Consider the following 21821-nt stretch of genomic DNA (forward strand, 5'->3'; position numbering starts at 1 on the left):
TCCTGTCTTTGGCTTTTTCTTTGTTGGAATACTGAACGTCTTAAACCTTTTAAACGACTTTGTAGCCTTTCTGCAGTTTCTTTTTGGATCCGTGCCTCTCTTGCATCTGGTGTTGCAGAAGCGCGTTGTAGGCGCCTTCGTTCATTGTTTTTATCTGTACGGGCTCGGTTTTGTATTTGTAATCGTTGAGCTCTTTGTTTTTGGAGCCGTGACTCCTTTGCTTGTGCTGTTTCAGAGGCGCGTTGTAGGCGCCTTCGTTCGTTGTTTTTATCCTTTCGGGCTCGTTTTTGTATTTCCGTTAGTTGAGGTGTTTCTCATGACTTCTTTGCTTCTGGTATTTGTGAAGCGCGTTGTAGGAGCCTCTGTTTATTGTTTTTATCCATGCGGTCTCGTTTTTGTTTCTCTGTGGCTGTGTCGTTAGGTACAACTCTTACTTTTAATACTGAATTTCCGTTATGGCACAGTGGATTAGAGCAGGTTTAGTTCACAGGTTGTGTTGTTTGGGCGCCACCTACTGACTCTGGGAAGCCTCTGGGTTTGACGCTGAGGCGCAGTGCGCATACGGTGCATCCGCCGTCCGTGCATAAATTAAACTGTGGTTTAGTAATATAGATGTTACAAAATGTAGGCATAAACTATAGAATGTGTAAAGCCTGAGTTCCATAGATCAAATAAACACTTTCACAAAAGGTTAAAGGATGATACAACAGTTTCCATGGCGTAGCGCGCTAAGATTTGCCTCTCAGAGCGCAGCAGCTTGCCGTGCCTCCCAGACCTGAGTTTGATTCCCCGCTGGGGATAAAGTGTTACTTTTTTTTTTTCTTTTTAACCTCAAATGGACATAAAATTTATAAATTGGTATGCACTGTCAGTTAATGAGATCGTTATATTTTCATGTGGGATGCTCCTTTTAAAATATTTTTTTTTAACAATTGAGACGGCAATTAACACGAACAACTGTCCTTATAACTGTTATGTTTAACTCTTTGAGGGCTAATTTTTTTTTGTTTCTTATCTCCCAGGGCTGAATATTTTTCCAAAAACTAACATTTTTTAAAAAGGAACACAAAGCAATTGTTTAACATATCAAATCAACAAAAAATATTTACTTTTGACAAATGTTACTGTCTTGCATGTTGTATGAGCCTGCATACTATATGATTTCACATACATAACACATACATTTTACACAGCAAAGTCCTGCAAAGTCTGATCTCGCTCAAAGCAGCCAATTTCAGTCATTGCCACATTGCACTCCTTACAATATGTGTTGCTTTGGTGCCTACTTTTCAATTGTCTGTTGCTGCACTTTCTCGCATATATTGTTAGTGTGTATTGTAGAGAGACAAGTCACCCATTTGCCATCATGCCATGCCACTGCCACCAAGTTTTCTGCCCGCATGAAAACCGTATTGTCACCTCTTTTCATCTTCTGAAACTTTATGAACTTTATGCATGGCATTATAGCCTGGCTCACCCCATGGGATTTGCTTCTGTTTATTACAAAAGTGAATAAAACTTTGCAGCAGCACGTACCTATCACCACGCTGCATAACCTGTCCAAAGCCACCAGGGGACAAAGCACGTTTGGACCAATGCTCCCTGAAGTTATATCACCAGTTCTGTCCCATCTCTATTTGTAATACCACAGCGCGCTTCATCTCGTCTTTTGTTGTGGGTTTCCACTTTGAAAAACAAGAATGTGATGCAAGCGCAGCCCGCGATTCAAAAAATTTCTCTGCCTACCTGTTTGTCTCGTCTGACAGTAGCTGAAAAGCAGCATCAGGAGAGAGCAGCCTTAGTAGTTCAACAGCTGGTGTTCTGTCGTGTCCAACAGCAAGCCATGCCGTCTTGTGAAGTCCGGTAGCCAGATCGGCTCTCAACGGATCAATGTCTGTGTATTTATCCCACGCGAACCTTACCGTAGATGCATCGGCTGCGAGAAGGCGCTCAACTGGCAGCGGATCAGCTGGCTCGGCATCAGCTGGTGTCTGATCAGCTGATGCCGGCTTCTCACTCTCTTGCTCGATCTCCTGATCACTGTCAGTAAAATCCGATTCTGAAAAATCAGAGTCCGACTCCGCGATAATGTGCAAAACATCGTCTGCCGAGTGTTTTCTTTTATGCATTTGTTTCGCTCCCTTGTCACATGTCGATGCCATTTTGCCATTGTTTACATTTCGCAACTCACGCACACGCAAGGATTAGTTGCCGAGTCAACGAGTCTAGCATTCCTCCAAGCACAGAGGGAATGCCTGTGATGTGACAGTGAGATTTGTCGCCATTAACAGCTGATTGTCGCCCTCTATCCCTGGATGTCAACTTTTGTCGACATTCACCCTCAACCCTTTCTGTCCACAAAAGTCGACATCCGCCCTAAAAGAGTTAAGATCCATAACACACAGACAGACAGAGCACTGCGTAATAGAGAGACAGACAGGCAGAAAAGTCACTAGATATATAAATAAACAGGGAAGGCACATGTACTGAAAGAAAAAAAGATCAACATGTGCGTTGTTCCTGCTGCACTGAATAAGCTCACATGCTCTAACATCAACCCTCCCCCCCATCTGACTCTCTAAGTCAGGGGTTCCCAAACTTTTCAGCTCACGACCCCCAAAATAACCGTGCCAGTGACTCGTGACCCCCACTATCCTCGGAAGTGGTTAAAATATACAAATGTTGCCTATCCAAACATGAGCATGACAACACAAAAGAACACAATGGTCTAACAACCATATAATTTTTTTAAATAGTAATTTACTCATTTGTTTAATTTCAACAAAATATCCTATCCAAACAAGAGCATGACAACAAAAAAGAACATAATGCTCTAACAACCATATAACTTTTTAAAAAATTATTTACCCATTCGTTTAATTTCAACAAAACACCTCACCTAATGAGATGGGTGGGCACAATGCTTGGAGCACAGCAAGTCCATTCTTGGGTTAATTTTGGAGACCGCGACTCGGAGATCATCCTCCAAGTTCAGTCATGACCTGTATTTATTTTTAATGTACGTGAGTGCCGAAAAAGTCTTTTCGCACAAGTAGGTAGTGCAAAACGGCATCAGTACATCCATAGCGGCCTTGGATAGTTGTGGGTATTCCCTCTCGACTGAAATCCAAAACTCATCCAGAGTCTTGGAATTAAACATTGTCTTCAAGGTTCGGTCGCATGACAGTTCAACCAATGCGTCCTCCATGTCCGATGTCAGATGATGTTGCCCTCGTTACAGTGAATGGTGACCTTATCCAGTCATATTGTTCTGGAGCTGTTTCCTCTGGGAAATACCTGTTAAAGTGTTCCAGGAGGGCTTGAAGGTGGGATGTGATAGACTTCTTCACTAAGTTAACACTCAGTTCGTTTTCCTCCATGAATTCATCCAGCTCAGAAAACATATCAATCCTTCCTATTTCAACTCGCTCAGTCCAGCGCTCAAGTTTTCTCTTGAATGCGTGGATTTTAACATTTAGCGAAATTATGTGTGTGTTCTCACCTTGAAATGACATATTAAGTCCATTCAGTTTTTCAAAGATGCAAGCCAAATACGCTAGCCTTGTTAACCAGTCAGGATCAGTGAGGTGATCAGCGAGCTGGGACCCATGCTCCATCAGAAATAAGCGCACTTCGTCCCGCAGCTCAAACAGGCGGCAGAGCACATTCCCTCGCGAAAGCCACCTGACTTCTGTATGGAAAAGCAAGCACTCATGCTCCGATCCCAGTTCGTTACAGAGAGTGGCAAACAGTCTGATATTGAGTGGATGCGCTTTTATATTGTTGACCATTTTTATCGAAGTCTCAAGAACACGTTTAAGTTCTGGGTCAAGTGTTTTGCTCGCAAGAGCTTCTCTGTGTATAATACAATGCGTGAATTTTACGTGAGGCGCCACTTGTAAGACTCTTGCTTTAAGACCTTTCATTTTCCCCAGCATCGCTCCAGCACCGTCTGTACACACACCGACGCACTCGCTCCAAGACAGTCCATCTTCTTTTAGTTTGTGTCAAGTTTTGTGAAAATGTCCTCGCCTGTGCACGTTCCCTCCAGTGGGGTGCAAAACAGAATGTCCTCGTTAAGTTTTCCATCAAAACTGTATCTGACGAATACAAGCAGCTGGGGAGAGTTTGATATATCTGTGGAATCGTCTAACTGTAAAGCATATTTCCCTTTCTTCAGTCTGTCCACCAGCTGACACTTGATGTCCTGGGCCATGTCGGAGATACGCCGGGCAACAGTCCCGTTAGACAGCGGCATTGATTCTAGCTCACGGGCTAGTTTATCCCCATGCATAGCCCGACTTATAGCTATAGCAGCGGGTTTAATGAGGGTTTCCCCGATCGTGTGTGGCTTTTTTGCTTGTGCAATTAAATATGCCACCTCATATGATGCCTGTTGAGCTTTTGCAGGGATTGTTGTTTGTTTAGTTAGGACTTTCTTTTGGCCTTGTAACTCTCGCTCCTTTCGCAGGAAAAAATCTACTGGTTTAGTAGCAAGAGAGGGGTGCTTAGTTTTCAAGTGTCGTAGCATTTTTACTGGCTTTAGGCTTTCATGTGCAAGCACCTCAGTGCACACCACACATTAGGAATGCTGTACGTTATTGACGATGATGCATGTGAATCCATACTGGATAAATTCCTCTCGATAATTTCGACTCTTGGAGTAAGGCTGAGCCGACTGTTTATGGATGTCCTCTTTATGCACACTCCGGTGTCTTTCCGTACCTGAGGACAATGGGCTTTCTGACGGTGGTGCTTCTCCGCTGGCCTATCTGCGTTGTCATTGGTCGATATTAACCAACGTTTCATTTCAACAAAAATAATATCCTAAGCATAAAGCGATGAAAATTACCTACACGTTACGTGCACATGTCGGAATGTTTAACATGGTGCTGTAAATTGATCTGCTGCAACTGACGCCATTGATGTGTCGTTAAACTGTCGTAATCACCTCAGGGGTCGCGATCGAACGGAAAGAAATTTGAAAGGCTGATGGCTTTTTAATTTGCATGGTTTTTTTAAATGTAACTATTAACTACTAGTTTTTATCTTTTGTTAGTTATGGATAAAATGTTATTTCTAAAAAATTTAATTAATTAATTTCTAAAAAGTTTTAAAAAAGTATTTGATTTCTTGGAAATCATCTTGCGACCCCCCGCCCCAATGTCTCATGACCCCCCAGAGGGTCGCGACCCCTACTTTGGGAACCACTGCTCTAAGTAACAGCATAAGTATAGACGCAAACCAAATGCATGTGTGTACTGTATAATATTAACAAAAAGAGCAACTTACTACTGAAAATGGCAAATATAGGAGTGAGTGGAAATCGAACTGGGGACTCTTGATTACACTTGGTTTGCGTCTGTACTTGTGCTGTTACTTAGAGAGTCAGATCGGGGGGAGGGGTGATGTTAGAGTGGGTGAGCTTATTCAGTGCAGCAGGAACAACGCACATGTTGATCTTTTTTTTCTTTCAGTACATGTGCCTTCCCTGTTTGTTTATATATCTAGTGACTTTTCTGCCTATCTGTCTATTACGCAGTGCTTTGTCTGTCTGTATGTTATGGATCTTAAACATAAGTTATAAGGACAGTTGTTCATGTTAATTGCAGTCTCAATTGTTAAAAAATATTTTAAAAGGAGCATCCCACATGAAAATATAACGATCTCATTAACTGACAGTGCATACCAATTTATAAATTTTATGTCCGTTTGATGTTAAAAAGAAAAAAAAAAAAGTAACACTTTATCCTCAGCGGGGAATCGAACTCAGGTCCGGGAGGCACGGCAAAGCTGCTGCGCTCTGAGAGGCAAATCTTAGCGCACTAAGCCACGGAAACTGTTGTATCATCTTTGAACCTTTTGTGAAAGTGTTTATTTGATCTTTGGAGCTCAAGCTTTACACATTCTATAGTTTATGCCTACATTTTATAACATTTATTACTAAAATATGAAAAACGTTTCTGTTATAACAATGTGTTTACACAGATTACGGGTCAAAAGACGCTGGCGGATAGGTGTGAACGGATTTAAGAAGCGATTTAAGGTGGGCCGGATCTACGAGTTTTTTTTCGTAGGCTCTGGTAATTCTAGTGTTAATGATTCCTTGACTTTATTTGCCATTGTTTATTTGTTCTATGCCTTAATTTCATGAAAGATCAAGACATTAAACTGTACATTTCCATAAAAACTGAAAAAATTGAGGTGTTCTAAATGTTTTGATCCATAGTGTATAAGGTAGAGTGTATGGTAAATTGTGTACTGTATTTTATATGGCAATTCAGTTTCAAATAAATTTAAACTGTACAAGAAAATCTAAATGAAACACTCAGCCCTATTGATTTCAACTTATAGTTATTATTGTACACTTCTATCAAAAGTTGCCCATCATCAATTGCAAAGCACATTTACTACCCACTACTGGGATGAGATTTAAAGTTATGGAAGCATCCTACATATTTTAATTGCTGGAACTTCACAGAGATGATTAAAATATGAATCCAATAGGGATGCTAAGTTCTTTTCTTTTTAGATTGATGAAAAATAGTTTTTATGTACTCTAGATGAACATGGTATAAAACCTTACATGTAAAAGTGCAACTGTCAAATAATTATCTGTTAAATGTTAAAAAAAAAATGGATTGATCAAATGATAAAATTCAGAATTTTGAGCAAATAGGACAGAAGGTTCCAGTGTCATCTCTTTGTTTGCATTTTCATTATTAAACATGCAAGGAAAACAACACAGCATCTGTACTAGTTCCTAATTTGTCTACTTGTAGGAAACAGTCCTTCATCAGCTGCAAAGTACATTGTCCTCTCTCTCCCCCAGAATGAAATTTAAACTTATGGAAACAAATGAATATATTTTTATTACTATGTGTACATTATACTAATTACAATTTGAAATCAATAGGGCAGCAATATTATTTAGCTTGTTATTAAAAATTTGTTGACCACATTCATTTCAACCTATTAAACTAATAGTATACATAACTACAATAACCTGGATATTTCAAATACCGAAATATGCAAAAAATGATATAACAATGATTGCTTGGTAAGCACATAATCAAAATAATCTCTAAATATCATCTGACAATGCAAAATGTAGTTATTTTAAAGTATTTCAGACAGCAAAGACTCAACTAAAGAAAAACAGTTTTGTAATCAAATGCATTAGTAGGCAAAAGGTTTCTGAATCATTCTGACGTTAGCTAAGAACAGTCTGTATAGAATCAGCATATAGAAGCAAATTTTAAAACTCAAACCCCTGTTAATATATTACTAGGGGGGGCTCTGCCCCCTGCTCGCTTCGCTCGCCAACCCCTGGTGTTGGGTAACCCGAAATACATTGATGTATGTATGAGATATATTGGAGTGTAAAGGTGTAGATGACGAACAAAGGAAGTAAAGAAACCATAGCATGGCACATCAGAAAGATGTATTGGAATATTTCTTTATACACAACATTTGTAGTAAAGATGGTGTGTTGTCCTTGAATGAGTTTTCCTTGGTATGGAGTATCTATAACTTTAATTTCAAATGAACGCCGAGCTCTTGAGAAGGCAACATAATGTTGTCCATGTTCAAATACAGGCTCAGAGAGGTATATGCCAACTCTGTCCATGGTTTGTCCTTGGGATTTGTTGATTGTCATGGCAAATGCAGGTTTAATGGGAAATTGGCGTCGTTTAAGTGTAAAAGGTAATTCCAGGTCAGAACTTGTCTGCTTCTGCTTTTGTATTGGCCTCTCTTTCAACCTCATGTAGCATTTTTATAGACTTAGCTAATGGGTGATTGTTTATGACTTCAGTGATGTTTCTCATTATCAGCTCTGTGCATTGCTTGTTTTCAGGAAGGTTCATTCGTTGATAGATTGCGTCATCTGGATCTAACACGTAGATTTGTGCATATTTGCGTTCGTGATTTGGTTGAGGGTGCACTGTTCCAATCCGATGTAATATTTGTCCACATACGCGAAAGCAGTATGGGCCATTGTCAGCTGGTGGCCTGATATTTACCCCGGTAGATGCAAAAGCAAATGAACTATCGTAGTATCTAATGCAGTCCGTAAAGTTTTTACTTTCTGATATATTGTTAGTTAGAAGCTTCCGTAGATATTCAGGATATTCATTTAAAGGAGGCAGTCTAACCTGACCCTTTTGACAACAACGTGTAAACTCATTAGTTGTATTGCCAGTAGTTTCTTCAGGGAAGTTAAGTGAATGACAATGACAGCAAATGGTATTTATTAATCCTAATGAATGTTCCCTAATAGTGGACTCATTACAGAATGCGTTGTAAGCTAATTGGCGGAATTGTTTAGCGGCCGTTTGTCGTTCCTTTCTTTGCCGTTTATCTAATGACTCTGCTGTTTGAGAGGCGCGTTGTAGGCGCCTGCATTCATTAATTGTATTCAGGCGGGCTCGCTTCTGTATGTCCGTTAGCTGAGATGTTTCGTTTTGGAGCCGTGACTCCTTTGGTTGCGTTGTTTGAGAAGCGCGTTGTAGGCGCCTGCCTTCATTTTTTTTATCCAGGCGGGCTCGTTTTTGTAGCCCCGTCAGTCGAGCTCTTTCTTTTTGGAGCCGTGCCTGCTTTGCTTGCGGCATTTCAGACGTGCGCTGTAGGCGCCTGCGTTCATTGATTTTAACCAGGCGGGTGGTTGTACTGTTAATAATGCATCACTATAATGTGATTCACATATGCTATATGGTTTGGACGTGTGAGGATGCCGAACATTTAATACGGAGAGTTCGTTTATTCTTATTACCCGGACCATGCTGTGTAGTGTGGACATTTAGTTCAGAAGCACGTTGTAGGTGCCTGCGCCTTTCGTACTTTCTCGTGCCTTCCGTACTATCTTTGTGGACCTTTGCGGACTCCGTAGTGTCTTCCGTTTGACTCTGGGGTGCAGTGCAGAATCCTCTTTTCTGTGTGGCGTTAGTTGAGCTATTTCGTTTTTGAGCCGTGACTCCTTCGTTAGTTGAGCTCTTTCGTGTTTGAGCCAAGACTCCTTCGTTCGTGGTGGATCACACTTCACTTGCGGTTTATGAGACGCACGCTGTAGGCGCCTGCGCACTATGTCTCCTGCATCCATCGCCGTGTACCTGGGTCCGTGCCTTCCGGTTTACCATTCTTGGTTAGTAATATGGATCTCTGAATAGCAAAGTAGAACCATCAATTAACAATCTACAGTAAAATTCTTATGGACCTGCTGCACACCCGTAAATTACACAAGTGTTAAAAAGGGGAAAAAATAAAGAAACGTGGATTCAGATTTTGCCAGAGTTATCAGGCTGGCAGTAAGTAAAACTAATCTTTTGTCAGTTGTTCAGTTGAAATGTGCACTTAGATGTATGCAGCATGAGTGTGTTGTCAGTAAAACATCAGGCACTATGTACTCGTCATATGATTCTCAGTGTCAAACTGTTTGAAACCAAACATTTTGCAAGCACCATTATTCTTATATCAAAAATTACCGCTAAATATTTTGAACTTATAAATGCACAGTGTACATGTTTAAGAAATGGTAAATGATGTGTGCTAAATGCACCTTACATTATGCACTGAAGGGGGACATCTTTTTAAAAATGATACCGCCTGTTATACTAGCTTATCCTTTTGGATAACTGGGCACTGCTTCATTCATAACAATAATCAGAAATTTACTGTGGTATTTTTCAGTGCAGTTAACTGTTTTTTAATCAATTGTGAAAGATTAAAAATCAGCTTTCTTACAAGGATTTTTTATTTTTATTTTTGAGGAATGGTTCTTATTTGCAGGTAATTTCAGAGCTTTTGGGATGCAATTGACACTAGATAATGAAGTTGTTTAGTCTTATGTTCTTGAGACAGCTCTTCTAAATATGATCAGTGATCTGTAGTACTTTATTATTATTATTTAGTATTATTATAAATAGTGTCTTTGCTGCAACTACACTGGATGCTTTCTGCTGCATCTTTAATTGTGCCACACTTGCAGCAGAAATGTAAGTCACTACAACAACAACATTTATTTATATAGCACATTTTCATACAAATAATGTAGCTCAAAGTGCTTTACATGATGAGAAAAAAGACAAAATAAATAAGAGTTAAAATTAGGGAACACTAATTAACTTAGAATAAAAGTAAGGTCCGATGCCCATGGAGGACAGAAAAAACAAACGAAAAAAAAAAAACTCAACTTCAGCCCCCTCTAGGCATTCTACCTAACATAAATGACCCCAATCAGTCCTCACAGGGTTCTCATGGAAGAATTTGATGATGAGGGTCATGTGGACTACAGATGAAAGGCGGGTCCGGGTTACCATAGCCGATGAACTTGGAACAGTATGCCATGCTGTGCTGAGAGTGCATCCACTTACTATGCAGACTTTTTTGCCATTTACTTAAAACATAGCCTTTACAACCTCCAAAATTATGTTTTTTTTTAATTTTCCACTGACATCTCCAGATTTACATTTCTAAACAAATTTACTTTTAAAGAATGAAAGTATTTACATTTAAACATGCTTTAAAATGTACACTTCCCTTCAAAATTTACTCAAGTACATTAATAAGTGTTATTTGTTGCTTTTCACCACTGTATTTAAGGTCAAATTCGTGTGCAAACAGAATATTTTAGTTTTTGACTTTAAAAAAATCTGCTGACATATGAAAAATGTTGTTGTTATTATTTTTCTTTATAGGCAAGTGGGTTAGCAAAAAAAATGCAAACTGGAAAATGATATTTTACGATTTGTAATTTAGCAACATCTTTGAACTGTTTGCATTTAAAGGATATGAATACCTAAAAAGCCCCTGTGAATATACAGTGCATCCGGAAAGTATTCATAGCGCATCACTTTTTCCACATTTTGTTATGTTACAGCCTTATTCCAAAATTGATTAAATTCATTTTTTTCCTCAGAATTCTACATACAACACCCCATAATGACAACGTGAAAAAAGTTTACTTGAGGTTTTTGCAAATTTATTAAAAATAAAAAAACTGAGAAATCACATGTACATAAGTATTCACAGCCTTTTCTCAATACTTTGTCGATGCACCTTTGGCAGCAATTACAGCCTCAAAAGTCTTTTTGATTATGATGCCACAAGCTTGGCACACCTAACCTTGGCCAGTTTCGCCCATTCCTCTTTGCAGCATCTCCCAAGCTCCATCAGGTTGGATGGGAAGCATCGGTGCACAGCCATTTTAAGATCTCTCCAGAGATGTTCAATCGGATTCAAATTTGGGCTCTGGCTGGGCCACTCAAGGACATTCACGAGTTGTCCTGAAGCCACTCCTTTGATATCTTGGCTGTGTGCTTAGGGTCGTTGTCCTGCTGAAAGATGAACCGTCACCCCAGTCTGAGGTCAAGAGCGCTCTGGAGCAGGTTTTCATCCAGGATGTCTCTGTACATTGCTGCAGTCATCTTTCCCTTTATCCTGACTAGTCTCCCAGTCCCTGTCGCTGAAAAACATCCCCACAGCATGATGATGCCACCACCATGCTTCACTGTAGGGATGGTATTGGCCTGGTGATGAGCGGTGCCTGGTTTCCTCCAAACATGACGCCTGGCATTCACACCAGAGTTCAATCTTTGTCTCATCAGACCAGAGAATTTTCTTTCTCATGGTCTGAGAGTCCTTCAGGTGCCTTTTGGCAAACTCCATGCGGGCTGCCATGTGCCTTTTACTAAGGAGTGGCTTCCGTCTGGCCACTCTACCATACAGGCCTGATTGGTGGATTGCTGCAGAGATGGTTGTCCTTCTGGAAGGTTCTCTTCTCTCCACAGAGGGCCTCTGGAGCTCTGACAGAGTGACCATCGGGTTCATGTTCACTTCCCTGACTAAGGCCCTTCTCCCCCGATTGCTCAGTTTAGATGTCCAGCCAGCTCTAGGAAGAGTCCTGGTGTTTTCGAACTTCTTCCACTTACGGATGATGGAGGCCACTGTGCTCATTGGGACCTTCAAAGCAGCAGAAAATTTTCTGTAACCTAAACCAGATTTGTGCCTTGAGACAATCCTGTCTCTGAGGTCTACAGACCATTCCTTTGACTTCATGCTTGGTTTGTGCTCTGACATGAGCTGTCAACTGTGGGACCTTTATATAGACACGTGTGTGCCTTTCCAAATCATGTCCAATCAACTGAATTTACCACAGGTGGACAATTAAGCTACAGAAACATCTCAAGTATGATCAGGGGAAACAGGATGCACCTGAGCTCAATTTTGAGCTTCATGGCAAAGGCTGTGAATACTTATGTACATGTGCTTTCTCAATTTTTTTATTTTTAATAAATTTGCAAAAATCTCGAGTAATCTTTTTTCACGTTGTCATGATGGGGTGTTGTGTGTAGAATTCTGAGGAAAAAAATGAATTTAATCCATTTTGGAATAAGGCTGTAGCATAACAAAATGTGGAAAAAGTGATGCGCTGTGAATACTTTCCGGTTGCACTGTACTTCAACGGAAATTCAATTGTCTCAACCAATTCCCTTGAAGAATAAGTGTGCCACATTTCAATAAAATTGGTCCACGGGTGTGCTGAGTTGTTTAATGTAGACTGATAGGTATGGCTATTGCAATAGGTGTTTCAGGCATTATATGCGAATGCACCGAAAAATTTTGGAATAAGGCTGTAACATAACAAAATGTGGAAAAGTGATGTGCTGTGAATACTTTCCGGATGCACTGTATATGAGTAATGAACTTGTGTTTAAAAAAATTGCAAAGATTTGTGCAGTCCTTGAAAAAGTTTCTAAAGTGTTCTTTTGTTCCCACCACAACAGTGTAAAATTGTAATGAGCTAATCCTCTCTTCAAGATTTTGTAGAATGATGGTTCAACTGTTTGGACTGCCAGTGTCTTTTGTTTCCTCTTTTTAGAATGAAACAACTTTGTGTTTCCTTCCTTGCCTTAAAGAAATGCTTGTCGATAGAAAATCCTGAATTTCTTATTATGAGTGATATTGGGTGTATATATGTTAGTCCAGCAATGAACAACTGTCACTTCCTGTTTTCCGGCTTTGTGCTTCCTGGATACATTCTGACTCCCTATAACGTTAAGTGGGTTGAAAAGAATTTTGTTTACACACAAGTTGTCAACTATTAATTCACACATTTAAAGTAAATTCTGCAGCATCAATTAACTAAACACTTAACAACAAAGAATATTTAAGTAAGACATTTGGTGTGGAGTCTGATCATTAATTGCTTAAATATTTCTGTATATTTAGAAGCAAGTAACAACTCAGTTGTAAGTAGTTGGTAAAGTGAATGTAGACTAAAGTGAATAAAATCAATAGATTACTGTGAATTAAAGGTATAATCTTAATACATAATTCTCCTGCCTCCTCACTCACTCACTCACATCTGTCCGAAACCGAATGCGCAGTCGCCTTCTGCGCATGTCCGAAGCCGAATGCGCAGTCGCCTTCTGCGCAGCTGCCCGAAAAACCTTACGAGACCGACATCCAACCCCAGCATCGCGGCAGGCGGTGGATTTACGGCCGCAAAAATTCAAAGAGGAAGGCGACTTCGATTAAAGCTCTAGAGGCCTGAAAGGCGATTTTGACTACAGCTCGAGGCCTAATTACGCATTCATTCAATACACCTATATCAGGTTTGTGGTGCTTATACTTATTACTATTCCATATTGTACTGGAACATTCATCATTCAATATTCTCTTTAACACAGTACTTCTCCGCTGCGAAGCGCGGGTATTTTGCTAGTTCAATATTATACTATAGGCATGGAAAATTCATCAACTAACAGTACAAGCCTGCACAGTAATGAGTAAAGCGGACTACAATCATTGCAAAACAACTTCTTTGTTACTTATCATTTGTTCTTCATACACTGCTGACACAAACTCGTGCCGTTTCATCTTACGTTGTCGAAACGGGCTCTTTGTCTAGTAATTAAATATTTAACTAAAGGTAGAAGCTGAACTAGAAAAAATAAATAGAACATAAACCAACACTCATAGTATGTACTTTTATGTTAATGTTGATAAAGAAAATAAGTGTTTTCGTTGTCATTTTTTACTTCACTTTTGATGTTTTACAACAGTATTTAGTAGGAATGCTCTGATCATTTTTTAGGGCCAATCATCAATTTCATTTTATTAGATTTGGCAGATTCTGATAATGATTTCTTTCTTTATCCTTTAGTATAATTTTATCCTTTTCAGTTGTCTTTGTTACATTAGGCTCCTGTATTACAAATTGTTTAGAAGCCTTATGTTCTATATTAAAGTGGTATTTTTACAGTTAAACTGCAGACCATACGTTACCTGTTTTTTTATTAATAAAATGAAATTCTGTAGGCTTATTTTTAAATGACTACAAAATACTAAAATAAGTTACTTCCCCTTATATGCACTTTTTTAAACTAGTAAAACATGTACACAATATCCAGTATACATATGCCATAAAGCAAAAGAAAATGTCATTTACAAACTATAATTCTTCTAAAACGGTTATGATTATCAAGAAGATACAAGGCTAACATGCTGAGCACGTTTGCATGTAAAATCAACACATTTGGATCTAAACTAACAGGAAAATTAATGGAAGGAATTAAGGGTAAGATTGAGCAACACCTGGCAAGGATAGGAGTTATTCTGAACAGTCAGCATGGGTTCAGAAGAGGAAGATCGTGTTTTACTAACATGCTGGAATTCTATGAGGAGGCAACACAAGGATACGATCAAAGTAGAGCATATGATATTATTTATCTTGACTTTCAGAAAGCATTTGATAAGGTGTCATATGAGAGGTTGGGCATCAAATTAAAAAGTGGGAGTTCATGGTGATGTTTTTAGATGGGTAGTGGAATTTCCAGGACAAGATGCTATGTGCAGTGTTGTCTTGTAACACAAGTCCAACTATGAAACATAAGAGACTGACAAGGTATAGGTCTGAGTGGGAGAAAGAATGTTACTGGGTCAACTCCATCTCTGAAAAGAGTAGTGACATGCTGTCATCTTAACTGGTTGAATACAAGATGGGCCACTGCATTTTGGACCATTTGCAGTGGCTTCATGGCATATGTGAGAACTCTGCTTTAGTGAGTTGCAGTAATCTAGATGTGACCAGACCAACACCTTGACCAGAAGTTGTTCTGCATACTCGGTCAGATAATACCAGATTTTGCAGATGTGATACAGATTCATAAATTGTACATTCTAGGACAATGTGGAATTTAAAACATCCAAACAAATAACCCCGTCTGACACATACGAGGGTTGCTCAATAATTTATTTACCTGAGTATGAAATAAAGTAGCAAGCATGTTGTGACATGTCTCAAGGTTACTCATGCATAGTTGTGGCTTAGTGTGAGTCTAGCATTGTTAGAGACAGGATGTCAGGAGACTCCTTGTGCAATTAAGTAAGAAAATGCTAGATTTAGACCAATGTTCAGTGATAAAATTTCTCACAAAGCAGGGAAAAAGCTAAATGAGATCAATGAACACATCACTGCAGTTTTTGGTGTCTGCCCCATCATCCTATAAAGTAAAATTTTGGAGCAAGCAGTTTAAGCAGGGTAGAGAGTCCATTGAAGATGACCCTCACACTGGACGGCCTGAGAAAGCAACTTCCACAGAAGTGTGCAAGGAAGTTGCTGAGGATTTAATTTTTTCAGACAGACGAATTAAGGTTTCCCGAATAGCTGAGGAAATGGGCATCTCGGCAGTTACAGTTTGGAAAATAATTAATGAAATGTTGGGCATGTCAAAGGTCAGTGCAAGATGGGTTCCAAGAATGCTGATCTGTGGTTCCAGTGCTGTCAAGAGAACTTGGAGAGACTCTGTGAAGACCAAATGAATTTTTTTTCGTTTGGTGACTAGAGAGGAGACTTGGGTCTATTACAGAGATCTTGTGTCCAAAATGGAGTCAGTGCAGTTGGAAGCACAAGTTATACTCCACTCCAAAAAAAGTTCAAGACAGAAAAATCTGCAGGCAAAATCATGGCAACTGTCTTCTGGGATATTGAAGGGCTCTTGCTCCTGGAGTTCATTTCACAAAAGACAAGCATAACCAGGGAGAGTTACGCCAATATAATGATCATTTGTGGGAGTCAGTCATGGAGAAAAGACAAGGAAAACTCACAGCAGGTGTGCTGCTTCTTCACGACAATGTGCTGGTTCACAAGTCATGTCAATCACAGGCTGCCATCCGAGAATGTGGGTTCTAGCAGCTGAACCATCCACCGTACAGTCATGACGTGGCTCCCTCAAATTATTTCCTGTTCTGAGTTTTGAAGAAAAGGTTTTCAAGTGATGAAGATGTCAAGGCAGCTGTGATGTCCTGGGTTTGAAGGTCAGGCAGAAGATTTTTTTTCAAAGGGGTTAAAGTCATTGCAAGAAAAGTGGATGAAGTGCATGGAGCTAATCAAGGAGGCAGAAAAAACTATCCAACACTTCCTTGTGTTTAGAAATTTTTTTTTCGCTTTGTCTTTTGCAATTTAAAAGCCTAATCTATACACTTTTGCAATCTAATTAATGACTCCTCCTCTCCAGGAAACAGCTGTGCTGTTGACTCATGTATATCCCACAGTTAAGCACAACATGAGCTATAACATTGCTGATTGTGTACAAACACCAAACTCTGGTTTTATGTTTCTGTTTTTAAATGTTTAACAGTTTGTAAAATTGTTAGTGCTTTTGGTATGTTGTCTTGTAACGTAGCAGTTCAAACTATATGTATTGGTTTTCACAAATTATTATAACAGCCACCCTTGATATGGAGTGTTTGGTGGTCGTTGGGTGTAGTCTCTGTTACGCAAAACTGAAATAATTTAATATGCATAAGCAATTTATTATTAAAACTGTTTTAATTTAATCACTGAGTTCTGCTTCATAAAAAAATCTTAACGTTTGAAGGAAATAGGGTAAATTACGATTAATATGCAGTTAATTTTGATTAAAAATTGTAATCATGCAATTAATCAGAATTAAATATTTTAACCAAACAGCAGTCCTAGAAAAAGTACATGGGTTTGGGACATAGTAAATGTATGACTGGACAAATTAACATGTTGATATGACAACAGTAACATGAGATTTTTTCATGGATGTTTTTGATATCGTTTGCTGCTGTTAGGTTTTGGTCACCTTAGAGACCTGTTCTGTCTGATACTTGCATGAAAATACATGATTAAAAATTTTTCTCGGCCATCACGACAAACTAAACTGGGAAAGCTGCATATAAAAAACATTGTTTTTGGGCAGGATATTCCCTTAAACTGAAAAATATAGTATCTTTTAGAAATCACTGCTGATTTTGTTTAAATGGAGTCTTAGTGTTGGATAGAATATTAATTTATGTTTTATTGATTAAATCAGTTTAAGGTAAATATTTTATAAAGAGAAATTATATTTCATCTCAGAAATATCAAGTATTTTTGTAAATATTTTGAAAAGGATGTAGCTATTCAACGTAATAAGTAAGAAAATGAACTAAGCAAGCAGATATTGCCTGCTCTAGTTTATTGTAGAATTAACAAATATTAAAAAAAGATTGTGTTAGTTTTTGAGAATCTGAACCAGATTGTGTGTCTGTGTTTGTTTATATATGACTGTTCATTAATAATGAGTCTATTTGAAATATGAATATATTGAGTAGTATATCCCTGTGAAAGTGATGAAATAAGTCTAATTTGTTTTCGTTTGATAATTTACCCTCCATGTGCTTAATGTGAAACAGTATGTTTCCAAAACGCTCTGAATGAGAGGTATAGTGTTCTCCTTTAAGTAGACATAATGTGCACACTGGTGACTGCACATTCCTGACAAAAAAATTGGAGAAAGCAGAATCTTCGTGATGTAGGATGGAATTTAGTCTTTGATCTTTGTATTATTCTTCAGAATCTCATCCCTGAGTCTGATGTAGTTGCTTTAAAATCTGCTTCTTTCAGATCTGTTGACAGAGACAGAATTAGAAGAAGCAGATCTCGACAGAGGCGAAGGTCAAGGTCCAGAGATCGTCGCAGAAGACGCAGCAGAGACAAAGAAGATAAATTTAAGGGGAGCCTTTCTGAAGGCATGAAAGTTGATCAGGAGTCATCTTCTGATGAAGTGTAAGGCACTTTGCTTTAAATGTGTTTACCTGTATGTATAGTTATTGCCTGCTTACCTGTAAAAGAATTATTAAAGAAACAATGAAATAATTTTTCTTTTTTTTCCCCCCACATCCTAGAGATGTGTGTGTATTAAGTTAATAGATTGTTCTAAATTGGCCCTTTTTCGGTGTGTACATAAGTGGGCCATGCAGGACTGGCACTCTGTCCTGGGTGAGTTCTTTCCTTACATACAGCGCTGCCAGTAGTGGCTTTGGTTCTCTGCAATACTTAATTGGATTAACATTTTGATGTGGTATTAAAGAATGAATGAATTTCTTGAGAGTTAACTCTTTATTTGATTCCTGTCAGTTGTTTCCTTTGGTTTTTAATATTTTTGGAAATTACAACAAATTTCTTCTTGTGTTCTCCTATCAGCCTAACACTAGTCTCAACTATTCAACTATTCAAACTACTTTTGCCTCCACACCCTCCTCCTCTCATCAAATATTAATTTCTAACATCAGTAATTTGTAATACCATAAACTGAAACTCCTTGCTCCTTAGAGAAAGCTGTGTAAAATATTTTATCATGCAGTACGTACAAAACATTGATTTAATTCCATCAACTTTTTTTGGTTATCTGTTCGAAGTCTAAGAAAATACACGGTACATATGAAATTATTAACTTTTCAATGTATTAACACTCTAAAACTTTTTTTTTTCCCCCACAGGAGTTGCTTTAAATACATTGTCAGTTATTTATGCAACTGTTGTTTTAACAGATCACACTAGAACACATTACTACACTAATTACATTTATTCACTGTTTAAAAATGGTTTTTTTTTTTTTTTTTTATAAGATTGGAAGACTATGATGTAGACGAGGAAGATGAAGAAGCTCTTATTGAACAAAGGCGGTTACAGAGACAAGCAATTGTGGAAGTATGTTGATTTTATTTTTCATTTTGATGTGTGAGAAACAAAACAGCATAAGAGTTACTGTGCATTTCTGTAAATACCACATAGGTTTATTTCTCTATTCAAGTTTTACAAGTGAGAGGTTACCATCTGGCTTGATTAATCAACTAATGGCGAAGTTGTCTTAATGTGTCACCCAGATTCTAAACATCATCATGTTCTGTGCTTCAACAACAGAGTGTGTATGATTCAGTCCATTTTTTCTATATGATGATGCTTCCTTGTGTGTAGAAAAGCAGTTTGTTTTTGGAGTGGATATTATATTATTTGGTCCATTATACCGTGCTAGATGCAATTATTCTTCCAGTATGGAATTCATTTAAAAAAAAAAATTACCAGTACACTAAGCATTAGTGGAAAACATTCAAATATGTTTAAACATGAAACACGAGTCTAAAAAATGAAGTGGGAAGTGTGATATTGTCATTTCATTAGTGTCTTAAAGATGTTTTTATTTGTGAACTTTGTGTAAAAAGTGAGCTGACTGTTTTTAAGAATCACCTGGAGTGCTGTACTGTTCAACCTTATTGGTGAGTCGATGCAACTAGGAAGGTCAGGAAGAAGCAGTGTCTTGTGATGTGTTTGTCTGACTGTGGTGGCAATGTCAGTTTAATTGATAAAATACTTGCCTATGTGAACAGTATATCAGTAGCACATTAATATTAGTTAAAAAATGTTTCAATCTGAAGAGTTTATACAAGTGCCGGTATCTACAGAAACAGTCAGTTTTTAATTATACCACAATACAGCTTTACCGCCCACTCATGCTTTTTTTTGTTTTAATTGCACCTTAATCATGTGGTTGTTTGTTAAACTGAAAGAATTGTTCATGATCATCATTAAGTATGCTTTTTAGAATCAACCTTGATTTAGGTTCCCATGCACCATTCTCTTAGTATTAAAATGGTTCTTAATTGGTCCTTTAAACATAAATGAGAGAATGATTGAGTATTCGCTTCTATTATCTCTGTCTGGGTTTTCTCCTGCTTTACTCATCATCGTGTTGAAAAGGGTTGCAGCCCCCTTTAAAAATGTCATAAATGGACATACAGTTGTATTATGTTTAAACCTAAACTTTATTTAGATTGGATGAAAGTAATTATTTCAGGTAAATACGTAATTTTATTTGTTTAAAAAAAAAAAAAAAAAAAAGATTTGAATTTGGCCAAGGTGTAACCGTTTCCACTTTAAGCTCAGTTACAGCAATTTGTCTGAATTGGTATATTTCCTTTAGTCCAGATGTATCTTTTGTTGTTTTTAAGGTATACACACAAATATTTCTTAATCATATATGTACAGTGTAACTTGAAATATTGGAATGCCTTGTTTATTATAAAGAAGCTATTGACTTTTCTAAAGCAAGGAGGATAAAGATATACAGTGCATCCGGAAAGTATTCACAGCGTATCACTTTTTCCACATTTTGTTATGTTACAGCCTTATTCCAAAATGGATTAAATACATTTTTTTCCTCAGAATTCTACATACAACACCCCATAATGACAACATGAAAAAAGTTTACTTGAGGTTTTTGCAAATTTATTAAAAATAAAAAAACTGAGAAATCACATGTACATAAGTATTCACAGCCTTTGCTCAATTCTTTGTCTATGCACCTTTGGCAGCAATTACAGCCTCAAGTCTTTTTGAATATGATGCCACAAACTTGGCACACCTATCCTTGGCCAGTTTCGCCCATTCCTCTTTGCAGCACCTCTCAAGCTCCATCAGGTTGGATGGGAAGCGTCTGTGCACAGCCATTTTAACATCTCTCCAGAGATGTTCAATCGGATTCAAGTCTGGGCTCTGGCTGGGCCATTCAAGGACATTCAGAGTTGTCCTGAAGCCACCCCTTTGATATCTTGGCTGTGTGCTTAGGGTCGTTGTCCTGCTGAAAGATGAACCGTCACCCCAGTCTGAGGTCAAGAGCGCTCTGGAGCAGGTTTTCATCCAGGATGTCTCTGTACATTGCTGCAGTCATCTTTCCCTTTATCCTGACTAGTCTCCCAGCCCCTGCCGCTGAAAAACATCCCCACAGCATGATGCTGCCACCACCATGCTTCACTGTAGGGATGGTATTGGCCTGGTGATGAGCAGTGCCTGGTTTCCTCCAAACATGACGCCTGGCATTCACACCAAAGAGTTCAATCTTTGTCTCATCAGACCAGAGAATTTTCTTTCTCATGGTTTGAGAGTCCCTCAGGTGCCTTTTGGCAAACTCCAGGCGGGCTGCCATGTGCCTTTTACTAAGGAGTAGCTTCTGTCTGGCCACTCTACCATACAGGCCTGATTGGTGGATTGCTGCAGAGATGGTTGTCCTTCTGGAAGGTTCTCCTCTCTCCACAGAGACCTCTGGAGCTCTGACAGAGTGACCATCAGGTTCTCTGTCACCTCCCTGACTAAGGCCCTTCTACCCTGATCGCTCAGTTTAGATGGCCGGCCAGCTCTAGGAAGAGTCCTGGTGGTTTCGAACTTCTTCCACTTACGGATGATGGAGGCCACTGTGCTCATTGGGACCTTCAAAGCAGCAGAAATTTTTCAGATTTGTGCCTCGAAACAATCCTGTCTCTGAGGTCTACAGACAATTCCTTTGACTTCATGCTTAGTTTGTGCTCTGACATGAACTGTGGGACCTTATATAGACAGGTGTGTGTCTTTACAAATCATGTCCAATCAACTGAATTTACCACAGGTGGACTCCAATTAAGCTGCAGAAACATCTCAAGGATGATCAGGGGAAACAGGATGCAACTGAGCTCAATTTTGAGCTTCATGGCAAAGACTG

The 21821-nt window shown here is 38.7% G+C and overlaps 1 protein-coding gene across 1 annotated transcript in view; it reads left to right on the forward strand.

The window, feature by feature from the left end:
* Window positions 1-21821, forward strand: part of prpf4bb (pre-mRNA processing factor 4Bb) — a 153720-nt gene that overhangs the window by 83132 nt on the left and 48767 nt on the right. The window contains 2 exon segments of the mRNA XM_051929037.1: window positions 17915-18076; window positions 18919-19000. Of these exon segments, the coding sequence (XP_051784997.1) occupies window positions 17915-18076; window positions 18919-19000 (244 nt within the window).

This window comes from Erpetoichthys calabaricus, chromosome 6 (assembly GCF_900747795.2).
Source record: "Erpetoichthys calabaricus chromosome 6, fErpCal1.3, whole genome shotgun sequence".
NCBI lineage: Eukaryota > Metazoa > Chordata > Cladistia > Polypteriformes > Polypteridae > Erpetoichthys > Erpetoichthys calabaricus.